The 20,495-nt window shown below is 48.7% G+C and overlaps 10 protein-coding genes across 10 annotated transcripts; 4 read left to right on the top strand and 6 right to left on the bottom strand.

Annotated features, from left to right (window-relative positions):
- Positions 1 to 80: 80 nt before the first annotated feature.
- L228DRAFT_269030 (integral membrane protein) lies at positions 81 to 1,444 on the top strand (the record flags this gene model as incomplete). Its single annotated transcript, XM_018335226.1, has 3 exons — positions 81 to 170; positions 233 to 798; positions 862 to 1,444. 3 exons carry the CDS (start codon positions 81 to 83, stop codon positions 1,442 to 1,444), a joined length of 1,239 nt encoding a protein of 412 aa, XP_018187115.1.
- A 584-nt stretch (positions 1,445 to 2,028) lies between these two features.
- Positions 2,029 to 3,717, bottom strand: L228DRAFT_283708 (ThrRS/AlaRS common domain-containing protein; the record flags this gene model as incomplete). The annotated part of the gene is made up of 3 exons (XM_018336139.1): positions 3,225 to 3,717; positions 2,694 to 3,114; positions 2,029 to 2,638 (listed from the first exon to the last, which is right to left on the bottom strand). Exons 1-3 carry the CDS (start codon positions 3,460 to 3,462, stop codon positions 2,029 to 2,031), a joined length of 1,269 nt encoding a protein of 422 aa, XP_018187114.1. The 5' UTR covers positions 3,463 to 3,717.
- A 1,207-nt stretch (positions 3,718 to 4,924) lies between these two features.
- L228DRAFT_239525 (hypothetical protein) lies at positions 4,925 to 6,215 on the top strand (the record flags this gene model as incomplete). Its single annotated transcript, XM_018331157.1, has 4 exons — positions 4,925 to 5,163; positions 5,242 to 5,380; positions 5,538 to 5,747; positions 5,826 to 6,215. 4 exons carry the CDS (start codon positions 4,925 to 4,927, stop codon positions 6,213 to 6,215), a joined length of 978 nt encoding a protein of 325 aa, XP_018187113.1.
- A 199-nt stretch (positions 6,216 to 6,414) lies between these two features.
- Positions 6,415 to 9,004, bottom strand: L228DRAFT_155743 (Palmitoyltransferase akr1). The gene is made up of 5 exons (XM_018329332.1): positions 8,164 to 9,004; positions 8,028 to 8,100; positions 7,708 to 7,972; positions 7,503 to 7,615; positions 6,415 to 7,393 (listed from the first exon to the last, which is right to left on the bottom strand). Exons 1-5 carry the CDS (start codon positions 8,869 to 8,871, stop codon positions 6,624 to 6,626), a joined length of 1,929 nt encoding a protein of 642 aa, XP_018187112.1. The 5' UTR covers positions 8,872 to 9,004; the 3' UTR covers positions 6,415 to 6,623.
- Positions 9,005 to 9,640: 636 nt separating this feature from the next.
- L228DRAFT_283705 (P-loop containing nucleoside triphosphate hydrolase protein) lies at positions 9,641 to 10,767 on the top strand. The gene is made up of 2 exons (XM_018336138.1): positions 9,641 to 9,880; positions 10,001 to 10,767. Exons 1-2 carry the CDS (start codon positions 9,680 to 9,682, stop codon positions 10,682 to 10,684), a joined length of 885 nt encoding a protein of 294 aa, XP_018187111.1. The 5' UTR covers positions 9,641 to 9,679; the 3' UTR covers positions 10,685 to 10,767.
- A 15-nt stretch (positions 10,768 to 10,782) lies between these two features.
- Positions 10,783 to 12,267, bottom strand: L228DRAFT_261714 (putative short chain dehydrogenase/reductase). The gene is made up of 2 exons (XM_018334356.1): positions 11,627 to 12,267; positions 10,783 to 11,543 (listed from the first exon to the last, which is right to left on the bottom strand). The coding sequence occupies exons 1-2, from the start codon at positions 11,985 to 11,987 to the stop codon at positions 10,867 to 10,869; spliced, it is 1,038 nt and encodes a 345-aa protein (XP_018187110.1). The 5' UTR covers positions 11,988 to 12,267; the 3' UTR covers positions 10,783 to 10,866.
- A 92-nt stretch (positions 12,268 to 12,359) lies between these two features.
- Positions 12,360 to 14,018, bottom strand: L228DRAFT_283703 (alpha/beta-hydrolase). The gene is made up of 4 exons (XM_018336137.1): positions 13,675 to 14,018; positions 13,533 to 13,589; positions 13,222 to 13,419; positions 12,360 to 13,165 (listed from the first exon to the last, which is right to left on the bottom strand). The coding sequence occupies exons 1-4, from the start codon at positions 13,946 to 13,948 to the stop codon at positions 12,465 to 12,467; spliced, it is 1,230 nt and encodes a 409-aa protein (XP_018187109.1). The 5' UTR covers positions 13,949 to 14,018; the 3' UTR covers positions 12,360 to 12,464.
- Positions 14,019 to 14,206: 188 nt separating this feature from the next.
- On the bottom strand, positions 14,207 to 16,555 carry L228DRAFT_248275 (putative cystathionine beta-synthase). The gene is made up of 4 exons (XM_018332817.1): positions 16,135 to 16,555; positions 16,039 to 16,073; positions 15,298 to 15,974; positions 14,207 to 15,246 (listed from the first exon to the last, which is right to left on the bottom strand). The coding sequence occupies exons 1-4, from the start codon at positions 16,392 to 16,394 to the stop codon at positions 14,635 to 14,637; spliced, it is 1,584 nt and encodes a 527-aa protein (XP_018187108.1). The 5' UTR covers positions 16,395 to 16,555; the 3' UTR covers positions 14,207 to 14,634.
- Positions 16,556 to 16,794: 239 nt separating this feature from the next.
- On the top strand, positions 16,795 to 17,299 carry L228DRAFT_239519 (DUF1763-domain-containing protein; the record flags this gene model as incomplete). Its single annotated transcript, XM_018331156.1, has 2 exons — positions 16,795 to 17,081; positions 17,191 to 17,299. 2 exons carry the CDS (start codon positions 16,795 to 16,797, stop codon positions 17,297 to 17,299), a joined length of 396 nt encoding a protein of 131 aa, XP_018187107.1.
- A 1,189-nt stretch (positions 17,300 to 18,488) lies between these two features.
- On the bottom strand, positions 18,489 to 20,209 carry L228DRAFT_212025 (hypothetical protein; the record flags this gene model as incomplete). Its single annotated transcript, XM_018329924.1, has 4 exons — positions 18,489 to 18,917; positions 18,981 to 19,104; positions 19,168 to 19,595; positions 19,658 to 20,209. 4 exons carry the CDS (start codon positions 20,207 to 20,209, stop codon positions 18,489 to 18,491), a joined length of 1,533 nt encoding a protein of 510 aa, XP_018187106.1.
- Positions 20,210 to 20,495: the final 286 nt, after the last annotated feature.

The following is a 20,495-nucleotide window of genomic DNA, read 5'->3' as shown; positions in this document are numbered from 1 at the left end:
TTTTCTCTCGCTCTTTGTGTGTCGCGTGCCCGCTTCCGACAATCTCACCTCTGCACTCATCCCAAAATCTCCTCGCCGTCATGATTCACCACAACCTCACCACCATCGTGGACAGACCACACTGGGATGCACCACCGGCCTGGAAGCTGCCAGAATGGGTAGAACCAATTGTATGTTGGAAATAACATGGATTATCCCTGGTTGATGTTGAGCAGGCGACTAACGAGAATAGATTGTGGCGAGCATCCTCGTCACTTCCATGATCGTAACCCGGAGACGCGACTTCAAGATATTTGGTGGTCAGTCGGGCGGCTTTCGAAAATCCATTCTCGACGATCCCGACGCTGCTGATTCCGCCGACGACCTGCTGCGCTACGATCGCGAAAATGAAGATGATGCTCAAGAGCCGCTGGCGGCTTCAAAGCATCTTCCCAAACGCCGTTACTGCTGTGGCTTTCTCATTTACACGCCTAATTCGTCCCGTTTTGCCAACCACATCCATAGTCGCATCCTCCAAAAATTCCCATTCTTAATGGAGATGTTCTATTGGATCATTACATACGCGTTCTATCGCCTCACAATCATTACTTCACAGGCCATCTTCTCCAAGACTGGGATTTGGGACGTCGCGCAGGAACATGCGTTGGAAGTGCTGGAATTTGAGCAATATGGCCCGCTGAGCTTCTTGTTTCCCATCACCGAAGTGCAGGTCCAGCAGTGGTTCATGCACGGTCACCAGACGTTTTTGACGGTGCTCAACTGGTCTTATGCCTTGATCCATATTCCAGGAACGGTTGGGTACGCATTCTCACCAGCCCTTCCTCATTCATCAATGGAAAAATAGCTAACATGAGCAATCAGATTTATTGCGTGGTATTACTATCTGGCGCCTTCTCACCCTACCTTCGCCACCGCCCGCCGCACCATCACCCTCATCAACCACCTGGCATTCATCACCTTCACTTTCTACCCGTGCATGCCTCCGCGACTGTTGCCCGAGAAGTACGGCTTCATCGACTCGGCCCGCCATGATGATGCTCGCAGTGTCTGGATGAGCGGAAAGTACGTAAACAGCCTGGCGGCTATGCCCAGTATGCACTTTGGCTATGCATTTTGCATCGGCGTCACTCTCATCTATCATTCCGGCATCTTCCGACGCACTCTCGAGAAGGGCGAGGTCCGCAAGCCGCTCATCTGGAAGCTCGTCTACGTAGCGATTGGGCTAGCATATCCGACTTTGATCCTCTCCGCCATTGTCGCCACGGCAAACCACTACTGGCTGGACGCTCTGATGGCCGTTCTTGTTACAGGCGTCGCCTTCCTTTGCAACCGCGTCTACTTGATTTTCTTGCCTCTTGAAGATTTGCTTTTATGGGTGCTGCGGATCGAGAAACCCATTCCCTCGACAGGCGAACGCTTCCGGCAGCGGGGTGGACGTTTGTAGACTGAATACGCCTAGTCAAAACATATGTTAGGCTCACAGAAACGTTTGCTTGTATTTGGAGTCCCGGCGCAATGTGTGATTGACGCAATCGGTTCTTTTGTTTAGATTTCTCAGATACCAAGAATATCGGATCAGTTCCATGGTTTATTTGCGCAATGCTTATCGAATACCAAATACCACTGACGGAGTCTCGGACCAAAATTCCAGGGGTTTATGGTTCATTTGAGTTTCACGTCATACAACCTTCTGTTAGATCTTATGAGTTTAGTACCGTAATGTTAAATGTTAAATGAATTATTTGCTATCAGTTTGTTCCCGTGTAAAATTAGACATGATTCTAAAGTGATGTATCGTAATATGATTCTGGACCCGGAGCACCCGCGTACAAGACCTGTTTTCAGGCGAACAGACTTACTAAGAAAAGCCTACTATTATTACTTGACGTACGCTGTATAAATCATTCAACGCCACGCATATTTTGGAACGCCTTTCAATGCACTATATACTCAGGATTTTATTCCTGGCTTTCCTCTATACTCTATAATGTCCCAACATCTGTCTAGCGGAGTATAACAATGGTCTAATTAAGACTCTACCAACTCTTTCAGTGCCTCCAACTCGCCTGCTCGCCAACTCACCACCTTTCCTTGCCATTTATTCCCTCCACCACCACCCTTAATCTCCTTGACGGCCTCTTTTATCTTTCCAACTGTCTCGTCAACCTTGGTCTTTTCCCCAATTACGACAACCGGTCCAGCCGTCTTCTCCTCTCCCGACGCTAGAACAAGAACGCCCTGACTCGCAACATCCTTGACCTCTGCAATCACCTTGTTCAAGAAATCCAGTCCGCCATCCGCGCGATAAACCCAGGCGCTTTTGCCGCTTTGCAGCAAGCCCCTAACGCGATCACCTTCGTACTTGGCAATCTCAGAAAGATACTTCTTCTCCTTTTTCTTGAGCTCTGCAAGTGACTGGCTCGTCTTCGTCGCTTCTGACAGGACTTCCCCAGCGTCATTTGCACAGCCCAAAAGTCTGGCCACAGAGCTGACCGAGGAAACAGCGCTCGTTGCAAACCTTACCGCCTGGTCTCCTGCCGAAAAAAACAATCGGCAATTTTTACCATGAACAGACTGTGTCGAGTGTAGCAAGATGAGAGAAATATGCGATGTTTGTGATAAATGTGTTCCGCAGCACCTGTCTCTTGATTGAGCACTGGATCAGAACAAAGTCAAATGGGACAAACACCTACGGATTACGATCAATTCCTTCGATGTTAATTACACGAATTACACCCTGACTCGCATCATAATCATCGGGCAATTTATCATGCTTCACCTCTTCAGGTGTTTCAACTTTGATAAAGGAGTTTTCCCTCACGGCCTCGTTACACCGGTCCTGGATCGTCTTTATCTCCTCTGGCGTAGGTTTCCGCGGCAAGTCGACATAGTTCATCTCACCCTCGCGACCCATACCCCACCCCAGCGTCTCGAGGTTGTCATACGTGTCCATGATAGCTGAGAGGAGATGCTGGCCGGTATGCTGCTGCATATGATACCAGCGGCGCGGCCAATTGACGACCTGACGGACATGTGTGCCAGGGGAGACAGGTTGCGGGGAGTGCGCGACGCAGCGGAGGCCCTGGCGCTGGACAAAACCTATCGGGATAGGGTCTGAGGAAGGATCGGAGAGGATGTCGAGAGTTCCATGATCAGACGGCTGGCCGCCGCCCATTTACGGAGTCAGTGATATTGCCTTCTCATTTAATTTAGACCAAACTCACCCTCAGGAAACAATACTGAATCGGCAAATTCAACCAGCCATATCTCTTGAGGCGGTGCCGCCTCTTTGGCGGCCGCCTTGGCTTTCTTGCCGCTCTTCAAGTTTCCATTTTGCTGCTGCTGCTCCTCTTGCTTGACACAGGAAATGATTTGCGTCTCCAAAGTCTTGAGATATGAGTTCTTCTGACAAGCTAGCGCTCCTACTATCGTGCCACTGGGCGATGCTGCCGCTACCGTCATGGCTAGAGAGGTTGAAGAAACGGAAAACCCAAAAAAGACGGCCCTGATTGAGCCAATGCAATTTCAATCAATCACAAATTAGCAGATCTAGGGGAAGAAGCATGTCTCTTGAGATCCAGTGAGGATACACTTTCTGATCTTCATTTCGTTATCTTGGCTTATCTCCTCGTAACTATCGCGCCCTTCGACCCGATTTGGTATAGAGTACGCGGAGAACCAACGTTGCAGCACCGATTGGCTCTTCCATTGCAGGTTATGTTTTGCTGTAATAAAGCATCATGTCAATTGCAAGAATGCTCTTAAATTTATATATCTATTGCGTTGAGTGGTGGTAGTATCCCTGCTGAGCATTAGAGAACGTTTTCTATAAAATTATATTGAACCATCTCGAAAATAATTTGGAAAAAATGGTCCAGTCGAATTTAAGTGTCAGTGCAGAGACAGACGGACCGAGCAGGCTATATCTGCAAATAATAGCTGATGATCCAAAATTCTTCCGGCGGATTGTCGGAAAGAAATAAATTAGTATTGCAATATAGGCACGTGCCGCGCACCGGCATGCTTCAAATACGGGCGATCCAATATTAATGACCACAATAAGACTGACTATATCTTAGCTATAAGCTTCAACTAAAACAATGACTCTAGGTCGCCGCTATAACAGAATGTAGTGGGCTTTGTAGTGCATTTTAGTGAGTAGCCCAACCAGCTCGTCGCTAAACCAAGGCCTACGCTGGTTTCTTCTTGCTTAGTCATTGCTTAGTCATTGTGTTTACGTTGCTGTAGACCACGATGCTCAATGTTGCGACGATATTCCTCTATTCAATCTCGTTATCAATAATCTCCTACCTTACAGACAAGGCTACAAATTATCTGGTATGTACAAGCTGCTTGCGCGATCTTGCTCGAATGCCCCTATCTTTCAATGGATAACCAGCAGCTCCTTGCGTCTGATCACTACAGAAAGCTCCGTCGTCCCTGAGCTCGACTAAAGCCTAAGCTATAAGCTCCTTTCAACGCATATATATACACTTGGGCGATACAAGCCAATTTTAAGAGAACCTTTTTGCATCATTCGCCAACGTCAATTCGCCCTGCTGCCAGAGCCATTATTCTCCGGATCTGCTTGTATATGCGCCGCATCGTCAATGCTTTAAAATCTAGCCCTCCTTCACCAAGCAATTGACTACGGGTTGCCTCTGCGCGCACGACGAACAGGGCACTAATCATTATATACCTCCACTCCCTCTCGCGATTCCCTGGAAAGAATACAATTCGATAATCATATACGTGTTTTACGACTACATAAGAAAGTTGCGCATTGTTTCTATTCGCCGCATACGGAAGCCTCAATTAATTCTTCTGCGCATAGACCGACTCTTCTTTCCCGCGCGAACAAATATAGACCGAATCTCTGCATAAGCAGTCTATACAAGAATATATACGCCCAACCATATACACCATGTCTACACCCGAGATCAACATACTGGCACCGGGCGAAGCAACACCAACAACAGACGTTGAAATGACTTCAGGCGATGCGCCCACCGAGGCAACCGCCACAGCTCCTGCTGTAGCGGCAGACCCGGCCTCAACCACAGAAAACACACAGGAGACTCTGCCTACAGAAGGCAACGACACCGTCTCGGGAGAGAAAGAAGAGACGAGTACTGCGCCGCCGGCAAGAGTTACGTTTCTGGAGTATGCCTAGTCCCGAGCCTTTCGAGTGCCCAGTCAACCATGGTTTGGGAACCTCAAGCTAAGCTATTAGCTAAATAGTTATCTCAAGTCTCCCATTGTCGAATTATCCGTGGGCCAAGGCGATGCGCTTGCCTCATTGACTGCACATGAAGCACTACTCAAGCAGAGTCCTTATTTTCTGGAAGCTTGTGCCAAATCTGACGAAGATGAGAAGAGTGTATGCTGGCCTTTTTTTTTTTTTTTTCTCCCTTCAATTTTCTGCTTAAGTTACACCTTGGGGAGGATTTCAATCTCCCGCACACCAATATACGTCCGTTTTATCATCAGGCCTTCTAATCCCAGGCTAACTTTACTGCTCCGCTATTGCGCGACAGCCCAGAAGAATAGATCTTCCAGACGAAGATCTCGACGCGGTCGGCTGTTTCCTCGAATACATATACACGGGCGAATACTTCCCGCGCAAAGTAGGCGACACGAAACGGCGACTTGAAGAAGACACTTCTGCGCCTGACTTTGACGAAGACGGGAGCCAGATGCTCAAGCACGCGCGGGTGCTCACTCTAGCGGAGAAACTTGGCATGCCTGTAAGTCACCCCTACCCCCCCCCCCAAAAATCGCCTACCCAATTTTCACCATTGACCGTTAACCGTCCACCCTAATAGCAACTAAAACGCCTCGCCCACTCCAAAATCCACTACGTCCAATCCACAGCACGCGGCGAAATCGCTTATGCGAGATACATCTACGCCAACACGGCGCGCGAGGACGCCGCTGTCCGCACGCCCGTCGCCAAATTCTGGGCCACGCGCTCGCATATCCTGCGCCACGAAGCCGAGAGCGAGTTCCGGAACATGTGTCTCGAGTATCCCCAGTTCGCATACGATGTGCTTGAGCTCGTGCTCGAGGCCAAAGAGCACAGTACTACTGCTGCGCCTGGCCCTGCAACTCGGGGCGCCGCCAGCACGTCTGGTCTGGCGGAGGGCAGAGAGAGACGAGACTCGAGCGCTATTGGTCCTGGCAGTGCGAGAAAGAGGGCAAGACATCAGGGGTGAGGGGTGAGGGGTGAAAAGTAGGGCGTGAATAATTATAATCTTTGAGGTGGGGAGGAGAGAGAAGAAAGAAAGAAAGAAAAATTGTATTCAGAAGGTTACTAGAATAGATCAAAAGTCGAGAAAAGGGCTGAAGATCACGACAATAATACAAGGGAGGTGTAGAGAAAGAGACACTTGATCAGAGAGTGCTTCAGAGTAAATGTTGTTTTGTTGATCTTTGTATTATTTACTTTGCCAACTATCATGCAACTAGGAAGAAAAAACCGCCATACTATGATGCAAATAGAAGAAAAACATAAATAAAAATAAAAAAAGATGACAATTTTCATGAGTTGGTCCCTAGAGTCGAGAGGAAAGACGGCAGGCAAAACGTGAGAAAAGAAGAAAGTGCGACTAAGCAACCAAGGACTACACAGCATCCGCCGCGATACTCTCATAAGCCGCGCCTTGTCTCCTACTAAACTTCATGCGTGGCGGCACATCATACATTTTCGCATAATTGACCACGACGCCATCGAGCATGGCGACGCCATTCTCTCGCTTCTTGAAGATCGGGGCAGGATCACACCAGAAATCTTTACAATTGGTAACGACGCCTCTGGAGAATTGGTTCTTGGGTCGTCGCCGTGCAGCGGCCGTTCCAGCGCGGTCAGGATGGCCTTTGGATCCGTAGAATGCGGTTTCGAGAAACGTGTCGATGCCGAGCAGTTTCTTCCATTGTGTGAGACAGCCCTCGGACGGGCGGTGGTGGGGATGTGGTCGGCGGCCGATGCCGGGTTGGGCGGGTACATTGCTCCCTGGAGGCATGCCCGGTGCGGTAGTGGCGGCGCCAGCAGGACCAGCAGGTGTAGCTACGCCAGAGGCTGAAGGGGTGGGTGAAGAAGAAGAAGCGAGCTGGGCTCCTTCAAGAGAGGTAGTGCCCGCGGTAATGACCGATGTCATTGCTGTCGAAATGTCCTCGTCGTGCGCGTGCAAGCGGGAATGCATGCTCTCGTAGGTAGTCTGGGCGCGGGAGATTTGAACGAGTTGGACGACAAGAAGCATAGTGACCCAGGTGAGTTGGAGACAGGTCCATATTGTGAGGACAATGGTAAAAGGATCTTTCAGAAGAATGCTGCATATCTCTGCACTGAGGACATTGCATTGTGCGGGGGTGGGGGATGGGGTAGCTTCGAGGTCTGTTTTTCCATTAGAATCTTTTACGCAAGATTGGCGCGGTAAATGAGAGAGAATGGATCTAGTTGAGGCGGGCTGGGGAGAATATGGTAGACAATGAATGAGACTTACATGACAAAACGAGGGTGACAAAGATGATAATACCTGCTTCCATGGAAGCAATGTACAGGAAGAAATGGCGGAGATTATTTACGCCTACGCAGTTGTAGATCCATGGGCAATGGCTAGAATTTTTATGAGTTAGCCATGAAGCTTTTTGGGGGGGATTCCAGAGAGCAGAACTCATCTAGCGGACAGGTCCGAGGAGATTACGTACTGATCGTGCTTGCCGACACAGCGAGAACATTTCTTGCAATGCTTACTTCGCAGCGGCATTCGAAGCATGCAATGCACACAAAAGTTTTGTTCGTCGAATTTCCATAGGCTAAACAGCTCCTCGATGACGGCCTTTTGCTGGCCTCGGCTTGCCAGTTTGGGAACATAGCCAGGGTCTTCCAGCATGCTGTAAAAGTAGAACCATGCGCATAGACCATAGCACACGCCAAAAAAGATATTGGCAAACGGGTTACTGAAGAATGTGACTGCATCATTATTAGCGCTGGTTGGCTGAAATGTAACAAGGATCTAAAGGAATACCTGGTAATATATGTGTCACCCATCGAACGCCAACCCAAAAGAGGGTACCTGCAAAAATACCTGCCAACCAAGGCTACCATTGCACAATTAGTTTCACTTCGTCGCTTTTTTGAAAGGGGACATGTCCAAACCATACCGTTTTATGAATGCTGCGCATATCTGCTGGCGCCCATGGAAGCGCCTGTTTTGCTGCCCAATTGAAAGCAAATGCAGAAACCAATGCTATGGGTATAGCCGCATAAACAACCATGTGGCTTAAAATCATAATGACGCTCCAGATCATCAGGAAAGGAAATAGAAAGAAAAATTTGGACATGAAAGCCCGTCGGTCCTTGAGGATCCATGAGAGTGGGAATCCCACGGTCATCTGTGTGCCGTCTTCATTATATCCGCAATCAGCAAGCGCGCGATGCCAGATGCGAACCGTGCCCATCTCTTCTGCAGTAACACCTGGCGTCTTGCCCTGCGCGCTGGACGCAAATCGGTCCGAACCATACTCGATGAGTTTCTGTATACAACCGCGCGATCCTTTTACCAAACCCCAGTGTAGAGCCGTCATGCCCGTCTCGTCCGTTGCATATACATTTGCGCCCCAGCGCAAAAAGAGATCCACCACGGCAGGATATCCATTATAAGCAGCCCACATGAGAGCTGTATGTCCATGGGCATCGGGGACGTCGACTGGAATAGACTGGTGGAGAACGACCAATAATAAAAAGACGTTGCCATCAAATGTTGCCAGATGAAGCATATTGAAACCTTGGTTGTCCGTAAGAAGAGGGTCTGCGCCGTGCTGAAGCAATAAGTGAACGACATAGTAGTGACACCGCTGAACTGCCCACATTGCTGGGCTCGCGCCATGTTCGCCGCCTTTCGCATTAACATCTGCGCCCGATTCCACAAGAAATTTACATAGACTGTAGTGATTGTTCACCGCGGCCCACTAAACTTCCGTTGTCAATTGCGCTCCAGTCTCAGCGGGCAAAAAGTAAACAATGGGAGCCTTACATGTAAGGGTGTAATTCCCTCCTCGTCTGCGTATTTTGCATCAAACTTCTTCCTCTCGAATAACTTTTGGATTGCGCCCACCTCTCCTAACCGCGCGAGCTGCATGATATCTTCTTCAATGGGAACGCTCGGCGGCATCGGCGATAGTGTTTTGAGCTCAACATTGGCGCTAGGTGTAGCGGAAGCACTCCTCTCGTTGGAAACTGGGGTCGCACGTGAAGAACCTCGACCTGTTGTCCCGTTGGTCGCCATGGCGTCAAATAATTAGGTATGTCAGCAGTCCAACAGCTGCGGAAATATGTTTTTGGCTAGATTTCGAAATTATTCCGGAGATTCGCTGAATGAAGAATGAAATCCAGGTAGAATATTTCTATGAACCATCATAAACAATAAAGCTATATCGTAATGATCATGAACATCATTAAGAATATTTCCAACCCGACCTATCGCAACGCCGCCGTTGGAGCTTGGTGTTGTTGTGGCTGAGACGCAGATGCTCTGTAAGCTTCCAAATTCCCCAGACGAGGCGCAGCCGGTGCGGCAACTTCCGCCGATTTTGTGACGTTCAACTGTCAACTATCAACGACTCTATCATTTCCGTTTAACCTTCAACCGTCTTCATCCGCCGACGTCAGTTTTCTAATATGACGTGGGCTCATCCAGAAGGATGGCTCTCACAAGCCCTCCACCCGTCATTGACGGTCATTGTCATCACAATCGCCATTGCACTCGCTGTGCCGCTCTTCCTGCACTTTGTCTTGTTCAGGTCCAGTTCCTCGAGGACACTTCCTTCATTTTTGATCGTGGGACCTAGTGGTGCTGGAAAGACCTCTCTTTTGACGCTGGTATGCATTGATAAGCTCTTACTGCTCGTAATTCGATTCAATTTTCAACTGCAATCGCTCGTAGCACTCGACCTACACCAAGCTTCAAATAAAACGGGCAATCACTAACACGTATTACAGTTCGAACGAGGCAGTCCCGCGACAACGCACACCTCCCAAACCCCGCTGACTGTCGAGGCTGCCCTCCCCGTCACCACGACCGCTGCGTCCAACCGGTATCGATCTTCCCATGATCCGTCATCAAAAGAGCACAAGATCTTCCTCCTCGTTGACACGCCTGGACACGGCAAGCTCCGACACCATGCGTTCGAGAATATTACATCGCCGCAGCACCTCAAGGGAATTGTGTTCCTGGTTGACGCTGCAAATTTGTCAACCGGCGCTGGTGGGCCGACAGATGCCGGTCTGAGAGAAGCAGCAGAATACCTTCATGACATTCTCCTCATGTTGCAGAAGCGCGCAATGGGAACGAAGAAGGTTCCGGAGATGCCTCTCCTCATCGCTGCCAATAAGCAGGACTTGTTTACCGCGCTGCCGGCACCGTTGGTCAAAGCGGCGCTAGAAGCGGAAATTACAAAGGTCCGTGAGTCGAGGTCCAAGGGCCTGCTTGACTCGGGCATCGGCATGGGCGATTCAGATATGGCCGAGGAGAAGGAGTGGCTTGGAGAGGGCGGCGAAGGCAAATTTGAGTTTGCTCAGATGGAGGACGTCGGTGTGTCGGTGACCATTGCCGGAGGTAGTGTCCTCGGCGGCGAAGGCCCAGAGGTGGGGAAATGGTGGGACTGGATCGCCGAGAGCTTATAATGACGGAAAGTTTTCCTTGCCATATTTTCCATATATCCATAGCTTCATTCAATAAAATACCATTTATCATTCTCGGCACCGAGAAAACAAAAGAGGTCCACGATATCACAACTAGGACTATTACATTGTTTATAGACTTCACTATCATAACTCGTAACTCATCATCTTATGTCTGCTAAACCCTACTCTATTTCAACAGCAACGTCCTGCCAGTCTTTACCCAACGCCTTGGTGGTCTGGTGATCACTCCAGTACCACAGATTATGCGCCAGGTCCTTATTCTCTGCAAGCTTACTTGTCTGATCTTCGGTCGCAATCGGGATAAAATATTTGCCCTTGAGCCCAGCTCTTTCGACCTCCGGACTAGCAGCCAAGAAAATGCCCGTCGCAGCACCATCAGCCGTCGACTGACCAACTACTTGGAACATCCCTTTCAGCAACCCACCTCCAATAGATCCAAACAGGTCTTTCCACGTGTCCATTGCTCCCGTGGGTATATTCCCTGGGAAGAAGCAATTTGCATAGACCTTCTCTGCGCTCTTTTTGCTCAAGAGCTTGGCCAGCTGGCGTGTAAAGAGAATGTTGGCAAGCTTACTTCTCGCATATCTCCAGCAGCTGTCGACATTGGCAGGACTCTTGGTGCGAGTCGGCGATGTAAGTAAAGCAAGATCTAGCTCCTGGCAGCCCATATGGAATGATGAAGTCGTAACAATAATACGAGCATTGCCATATTTCGATGCCGTGGTTTCAAGCAGCGGCAGCAAAATGTTAATCAATGCAAAATGACCGAGGTGGTTTGCCGCAAATATAGTTTCAATGCCTTGCGGCGAAAGAGTATACTCGGGCACAGTAGGCACGCCTATTTTCGAAAAATCAGCTCCTGAAACCCCCACAAAATTTAAATGTTATATAAAAAAGAGTAACGACTGCACACAAACATACCAGCATTCGCAAACAGCATATCCAGCCTCGCCGTCCCCCCGTCGCTTCTAATCTTCTTCACAATGTCCAACGCGGTGCTTTTCACAGCCACAAGATCGCTCAGGTCGCACGTCAAGAATTCAGTTCGCTTCAAGCATTCTTCTTCAGGGATACTCTTCCGTGTCGTCCACTCCTTAATAGCGTCGCTGTAGTTCTCTTGCTTTCGGCCAAGGATGTACACTTTTGCAATGTCGTGCAAGAGCAACTGCGCGGTGATTTCGCGCCCGATTCCGGCATGTCCGCCGGTGATGACGGCGACTTTGCCTGTCAAAGGGGGAGTCTCGGATAGTGAGAAATTATGGTAGGTAAATAACCCGGACATTTTTGGTGTTGGTTGTGCCCTGCTTGTTTTGAAGCTACTTGAGATAACTTAACCAGTGAGATAAATCGACATAGAAACAGGGCGACTCTGGAAAGACGATGGAATGTCTGGATACTTGCAATAAAAGAATAATATGGTTGTAGAAGAGAATGTTTCAGCTGCAAGGGCTAAGTCGAGCAATTTAGGGCATGTCCATGACGAAACGAGTGGTCGAGGGGATGCGAGCAAGTTGGACCCTGATGACGCATTGGACTGGAGATAGCGGCTGCTTATCGATAAGGAACACTTTCGTCGCAACAACAAGTTACACAGCATGCGGGGCAACCACCAGTTTGTGTAAATCATGTGGCTACAGATAAAGATGGATTATAAGCTCAATCTGGCCTTTTGTAAGTATTAATTCATGCTCAAAAGCAGCTGTTGTGTACCTAGCATTCTATATATGACCCTAGTCCCCCATATAACTCTTAATCTCAGCTAATACCCATTTCTACCTTTCACGATGCCATAACAAGGTCCACCCCGACAAAACATTTTTTGCACATCCGATGCAATAGCATCAGGTACTTCCCATGCAGAGAAATGTCCACCATGATCATGTGAGCTTTGCATAACTACTGGACCCAAAGTAGCTGCCCACGTGTCTGGGACCACCGTTATTTCCTTAGGGAAGTGGGCAATGCCGAGCTTAACATTTGGCGTGTACTCGCCTAAAGCTCTGGTTGATATGTCTGAATAAGGCTGGGGACGCGTCGCTTCATGATAGATCCTCACGCTGGCCGCTGGCCCAGCAGTCGAAAACCAGTAAATAGATACCCATGTCAAAATCTCGTCTTCGGTCCAGGGATACCCGTCTGTCCAGTCATGAAGTTTTTCGTAGATCCATGCTAGTAGCGTGACAGGGCTGTCGGCAAGAGCGTATCCGATGGTTTGCGGCTTTGTGCTTTGTAGAAGGTTGTAACCGTATCCCTCTTCGTCGAACCATTTGGTGCGCTCACGACCAGCCTTCTCCCGGTCTGTATAAGAAAATAGGGCATGCTGAAGAGCCAGAAGTGGATGCTTAGTCCAGTTTGGCTCTCGCGCGAGAACCAGATTGATGTGCGATGCTTTGCAGTGCTGCGGGTAGATTCTACCTAGCGCACGAGTAACGGAGAAGCCCCAGTCGCCGCCTTGTGTGACTATCAAAATGTAAGAAACCGGAATAAAAAATCGGATTTTAAATTATAGAAAGTACCGTATTGATCGTAGCCAAGCTTAAGCATTAACTTATTCAGAGTTTCTGCGTATTTTGTGAGTACGAAACCACGACGGTTGACGCCAGATGAAAATCCAAAATTTGGCAGTGATGGCGCAACGACATGAAATGCTGGGGTTTTATCGTCTCCTTGAAAAAATGGTAGCAGTTTTGTTATTTCGATGAATGATCCAGGCCCTGATTTTATTAGTCCCTTTCTCTTTTCTGTTTTTTGTTTTTGAAGAATTCGAGCTTTCCGTGCTCTAGAAATTCTTCTATGCAAATCGATTTCAATGAAATAGGAAACTTACAACCATGCGAGAATAGAAGCGGAATTGCATTCTTGTTTGGACTGACTTGATGTATAACTGCATGCAGGACGTCAGCATAAGTTGTCTTAACCTTGGGTGTATTGGCGAGTATTGAAAAACAACGCAATAAAACCACACTGACAATGAATATCTAGAGTGCCAAATCCATCGACCTCAATTTCGGTTCTGTAATGCGGCAGTTTATTTAATTGTGCTTCTGCTTTTCGCCAATCGAATTTGTCCTTCCAATAGGTCACAAGCCTTTTAACTTCTGCTACTGGGACGCCGAATGGCCAATCATTCTGATCTGGGGATTGGAGCTGGTCAGGAAATTTCGCAAAGGAAAGACGCTGCTTCACCTCCTCGAGCGCTGCGTCAGGCACTGAAATTGTGTATGGCTGGGGATTGCCCGTCATGGCGAAAGGCTGTAGTCAAGGTTTTTGTGCTAATTTGATCATCTATCAACACATTGTAGAGCTTTAAATAGTCAACGGTCGAAGTCATGTCAGAATAGATGATTACCAAGCTCCGGAGTACAGCACTCCGGATTGGGGTCGGAGTTGTTGATCGTTTCCACATGTCATTATGTGGTGGTCAGCGGAGAGTCATAGTGACCGCGTTTGGTGGGGTTCAGCTTTAAGGTTTAACTAGCGCTGGTGCACGAGGCGGGTATAGGTAGGACTATTGCATTACTATAATACCACACTGCATCGTAGGCATAATTTATCCAGAATCTACAACTGAATCAGGTAACGGACAGTCAAATACGATAAAATCGAGACTTGTTCTATTGATATCTATACCCTTTATTGATTTGCACCGACCGAAAACGAATCCTACCGCCGTAAAAACGACATGCCATGTTCAACAGAAGCCACAATTCAGTATCACAATAGAAAAGAAGAAGAGTCAAACGAGGAAAACAACGCCATAATGCAACCACCCAACCGTATGTTGAATGCGTTACGCATGAATCATGATCAAATCAACATCCACCACAAAGGGCTGGCTGATCAGCAGAGTAGTGAATATGTAGTGTAAAAATTCCAAGGAACCAAGCATCACCCATATACCATGGATATCATATTGACCCAGATGTTATTTACGCGGAGATGCGCCCCTGCTTGACCAACCAGGTGAGAAGGTCGACCTTGGTAACGATGGCGAGAGGTTTGAGACCCGCAGCGCTCTTCTCATCGCGCTCCGTAACGACAGCCGCGCTGTTCCATTCGAAGAAACGGCTGAGCGCACTGAGAGGCGTATCGACAGTGATCTCGACGAATTTGTGGTGCTTGGGCTTCGCGCCCAATTGACTCTCAATGTCGCGGGGATCCGTCGTAACCTCGGGCAGCTTGGCAAAGTTGAACATGACCTCAGATACGGTGCTCTTGGGAGACGCCCGGCCGCGGCTGATGTAGCTGAGCAAGTTACCGAGAGTGACGAGGCCGACGAGTCGGCCGCCAGTGGGAGTAAGTACAGGTAGCTGATCGAAGCCGCGGTCGCGCATCACCTCGATTGCATCCGCACAGGGTGAGTTCGAAAGGACAGTTGTGACAGGCTTGAGGCGAAGAGTACGAACAGTCGCACCGTGAAACTGGTCCTTGGAATCGATGGAAGAAGAGCGGGGCTTAGCCACGGGGGCCTGAGTCTCATGAGCATCGCCGTTAATAGCGGGCAGCAGATCATTGGCGGCGAGCCAGTCGTCGTCGGCAAACTGAATACGATTAGAATGATTTCTCAAATACTGGGTAAAGTAGGCACTCACCTTTGTGAGATAGCTTCGGATGCTATCGGGCATGATGGTGACAACAACGTCGCCCTTCTTCAATCCAAGGTCTTTGACAGCCTTGATCGTGGCTGCGAGGGCTGTTCCACTGCTACCGCCGACTAAGAGACCCTCCTCAGCAATCAATCTCCGCGCAAGCGCAAAAGACTCGCGATCCTCAGTTTTGTACCAGCGGTCCACACTCTTCTGGTCCAGCACATCAGGAATGAAATCGTAGCCAATGCCTTCGACCTTGTAGGATTCATTGGCATGCTCCTCATTCAACGAGGCGGGCAGAGCAAGAATCGAGCCTTGAGGATCTGCAGCAATAATCTGAATGTTCGGGTTGTGTTTTCTAAGACCGGCCGCAATGCCAGTAATGGTACCACCAGTTCCAGCACCGGCAACGACAGCCTTGATCTTGCCCTCTGTCTGTGTCCAGATTTCCTCGGCGGTGCCAAATTCGTGAGCCAACGGGTTGTCACGGTTTCCATACTGGTCAAGAATGTGTGCATTGGGAAGTTCCTTTTCCAAACGACGGGCGACACCAATGTGCGACTCGGGCGAATCCCAAGCGGCCTGAGTCGGGGTTCGAATGATAGTGGCGTTAAGGGCCTTAAGTACGGATACCTTCTCGGCTGACATCTTCTCGGGAAGGGTAATGATTGTCTTGTATCCTGAGAATGTTGTCAAAATTTAAAATCTTGAATCAATGGTGCATGTAAAAAGAATCTTCCTTACCCTTAACTGCAGCGACAAGAGCCAAACCGATACCACTGTATATAACAATTCTCAGCATAAGATCATTAGATTGCAACGTTCAGTAGCGCAACCTACGTGTTACCGCTGGTAGGTTCAATCAGCGTATCTCCTGGCTTTATACGGCCGGAGCGCTCGGCCTCCTCAATCATGCGCAAAGCAATTCTGTCCTTGACACTTCCGCCGGCGTTGAAGTATTCGAGTTTGGCGTAGATGGTAGCTTCGATACCAAAACTCTGAGGAATCCGGTTCAAGCGCACCATAGGCGTGTTGCCAATCTGCTCAGTGACTGAGTTCATCACCACAGGTGGGAGGGCCGGTTTGCTGATTGTAGACATGGTGGGGGTTGTTGCGGGGCAGTGTATGTGGTGTTGCGGAGAATGCAAATGCGATCAAGAAAAGGTAATAAGAGTCTGAAAGCAGGGTTCAAAAATGCCAGTGTCAGGCACAAAAAAAAAATATGAAAGGAGGGGCAGAGGACCTTGACGGTTTAGCTAAGGGAAAAAGAGAGAAACAGTTGGTCGAGCAGTCAGGATATTATTTGCAAGAACTGAAGATGGTGGCGCGATCTAAATCGGGACAAACGTCGTCTCTGAATGCCGACGCAAACCGCTCGACACGCCATCACGCCAAATCGATCCCTTGGCGAGTTCTTGGCACCGATTGGGCTGAATCTGAAAGTCAACAGCAAAACAGTATATGTTCGCCCAGTGCCCGAACTTTTGTATTGGATCAAAAATGTCAGCTCCCACTCGACTCCAACTGATCCACGCATACCGACATCTCTGGCGAGAAGGCCACCGCGCAATACAATTTTCGAAACCATCCCGCTATACACTTCGCGATCGTCTGCGAAATGCCTTCCGCGAAGGAAAAGCTACCGATTTTGACGAGAGGAAAATAACAAACACATTGGAATTTCTTCGCGGCGCTACAAGCCAGAAAGGAGTCGAGCACCACATTGTAAAGAATCTCATGTATGCCTGGTGGTGGGAGAGGAAGAATATCTATCATCCGCGGAAACCGTAAGTCGTTGATTGAATCCGGACATCCGATCTTACTGTTCCTCATTCGTTTTCAACACCCCTGCGGCGTATTGTCCTATGTTACTGACGTACATGTTTGTGTGAGCAGAACCGCCAGAACTCCTGTCTCCGAGCTGCGCATCCAAAAGTCAGCGTTCAACCATTTCCGCGAGACTGTGCATATGCTCAACGAAACCATGGGGATGTGCTTGCGTTGAGAGCAGAAGGTAGCTCGCCCAGTCCGTTAAACGGAGACTCTATTATGCTTCACCTATTCAAGAGCGCACTTTCAGCATTCGAGTTCCAGGATAATATCGCTTTGAGTCCGTCTCACCTTGAACGAAATGACTGCATAACGATAATCTGTCAAGTGCTCCATATTGCGCATCCGGTCGACCAGAACAATTCGAGCGTACAGCCTCCGACCACTGCATCGACGATAGAATGATTAGCATGAACACGACAGCCTGTCGTAGACATATAACAGATGGACAGGCTATGCAAATTTACCGTCGTATCCTTTTATCGTTGTTGCCGTAGATTAAATGGCAACTTTTCGACCTCCGGTCGCGATCGCGATCGCTATTGCATCGCGACGACAAAAGATTGCGACGACGTCCGACGATAATTTAAACGATTGGCCGAATTAGGAAGGCTAATGTTGTGGTTGGCCAATAGCAATTTGTCCTGTAGACAGTGAATCTTGAACCTGGAGATTGGACCGGGGTCCAGCGTGGTGGAGGAACGAGGAGAGTTAAGGTAGAATGCTTGGGTTTTTGGGTCTTTTAGCCTCTTGAGAGGCTTTACAAAAATTTTTTGTCCTGGACATCCATTGAGCTTCAATTATCATGCTCTTTGTGGTAGACGCTGTTTTTGATGCAAGTCCAAATCTACGCCGAGAGAAAACATCTTACATAAGAAAGAGGTGGTTATAAAGAACAATCTATTTGGATTATATTGCCTTATCTTCCTTGGCCCCTTTTCTGAAAATTCTATTTCTAGAAGTCTAAGCTATGCATCATTGATTTATGATGTGCGTAAAGATAGTGGCTTTCCTTAAACTCCGCAGAACAACGCCCATATGTTTACCTATATCGATGCAAGTGTCCCCCCGATGCATTTATGAACATTGAAAACTGGCAAACCTTAGTAAGTCAAAGAATACATTAGAAATCCATTCATTTCGTCGAGCTTATCTTCATTCAGCAAAATATCTAGCTGTCGGATCAAAGCTCGTGAGGACGTTGCCCGTCAACTGGCGTGGATTCGCTCGCCTTCAACGGCTGCGCAGGTGATCTCAGTCTCTGTAGGCCTCTCTGAGCTCGAGGCTGACCCAGGGCCTTGTCAGCAGCACTAGGTCATAGCGTAAGAGCCGCGATAAAGACGCCAAAGCGACAGAGCCGCTCATTAAGGTGCTGAGGACTCTGATTTTCGTCTGGTATGTTTGAGCATTTCCTTTACCAACAGACTCCTCCAGAGCTTCGTCTCAAACACCTCACCATGCTCTAGCTTGGTGCACCAGAAGAGTTTGATATTGTTCTCTCTCAGACATTTATCCGCCTTTGTCGTCTTTGCCGTTGAGACGAGCCCGTCGTCGACGGCATCAATTTCTAAGCACGAGCCAGAAGTTTCGAGATAGCCCCGGACATGCGCCGTATTGACAATTGAATCTCGCTCGCAAAGAAAGATGGATGCATTTCGACCTGCAAGGTCTTCTTTCCAGAGGATATTCTCCGACCAGAAAAAGTGGCGATGCAAGGTGTGAGAGACTCCAACGTCCATGGATCCGAAAAACCATAGAACCCATTGGGTGGGAGTTCTAGGCCTGCGAAAAGTCTGCAAAGGAAAGCGATCAGTATCCTGTTCGAATAAAAGCAAGATCGTAAAGCCAGCACTTACAAAATTGTACGCTACGTCCGGGAGATGCAATAATATCGAGACAGGGTCAACAAGAACGACTGACGCGATACGTTCCGACACGCTTGGGTCTTGGAGGAGGTGGGTTGCAATTACTGATCCGTAACTTTTTCCAGACACACATGGGTCAACAGATGCTCGTTTCAAGAGAGGCCACGGGATCACTTACGAGTGGGCTGCGAGAACACAATCATCGAATCCATGATACTCCAATATTGCCCGAACTTGCCGACACATTTCCTCCTTCCTCAAAACAGGGAGGGTAATGCGAGATGAAATGGGGAGAATCTCCAAGGCGAGAATCCCAATCTGTCCATCTTCGCTGGCAGCGCTGTTCTTGCCAAGCTCAGTGAAGAATTTGACATAGGGTCCAAGGCCCACGCCGATGCCATGTAGAAACAGGATGGGACGGCAGGAGCGAGAAGTATGGGGACGATAAAAGTAAGAAATATTCTTCACAGGTGCGCGACCTTTGGCCAGCAGCTTTTGCGGTCGAGGCGGAAAGACAGCGAAGGTCCTTTTCGCTGAACCACGATAGTACTGGAACCCATTGTACAGCAATGACAGAAAGGTAATATTGTCAACGATGAATATCAGCTGATTTCGATAAGTCAGCACGTCATGGTGGAACAACAACAGGACGACGTAATTACACCCACCAGATACCACGCTAAGCTTCGGTGTAGCATATCCACCTTCTCAAATGTCAATCGCAGGCATTTGACGTTGGCACGCCCTGGCCTAAATTTATGGCCCATTCGGTCTTCAAAATCGTTGACGTATTCATTGACCTCCTCCTCTGTGCTTGGGTCTTCTTGGGCACTACTGAAGAAGGCCCAGCGATAAAATTCCTTCACATTTTCTCGCCTCAGCTCCTCCAGTGGAGCGTCTAGAAACCATTTTGACATGTAGTTCCCCAGGTCAGGAATGCTCTCATGGCACAGCTTCACGAGCCCGCGGCGCTTCTCTCGAGACAATAAAGGAGGATGAATGGCGGGACGCTGGAGGTAGAAACGATGTAGAGCGTAGACGGTCACGCAAAATATGGCTTCTTCCAAAGCCCAACGCTCCAGGAACGGTGGCAGTCGAAGCGCTGAGGATACGTGGAAAACGCGAAGAATCCAGTAGATGACGCTGAGCGGGGCTAGACTTTGAAGAATCAAGATGAAAGCCCTCAAGAGGACGTACTCGGCCGTAGATGTGCCAATCATTCTAGACACAATTATGTGTTTTGTGTGCTATACGAGATGACGACTCGTAGCAGAGCACAGCTCACAAGGCTCTCCCTAAAAGTAGCCAAAGGCATCAATTAATTGCATTTCCGCAACCCTTGCGCAAGAAATCAAGGAAGAGATGACGGAAGGAAGACCATGGCGGCACGAGAGGAAGTTGAGGACCCCAGAAGGATCCACCGTAGTAGTGCGGCAGTAATGATTATTAGGCCTGCTGGAAGGCGGTAGGGCGGTATAGAAAGCCATGCTGAGCAAGGGAAAACCT

This window comes from Xylona heveae (assembly GCF_001619985.1).
Source record: "Xylona heveae TC161 unplaced genomic scaffold L228scaffold_7, whole genome shotgun sequence".
Lineage (NCBI taxonomy): Eukaryota > Fungi > Ascomycota > Xylonomycetes > Xylonales > Xylonaceae > Xylona > Xylona heveae.
This window is presented reverse-complemented; position numbering and strand designations above follow the sequence as displayed.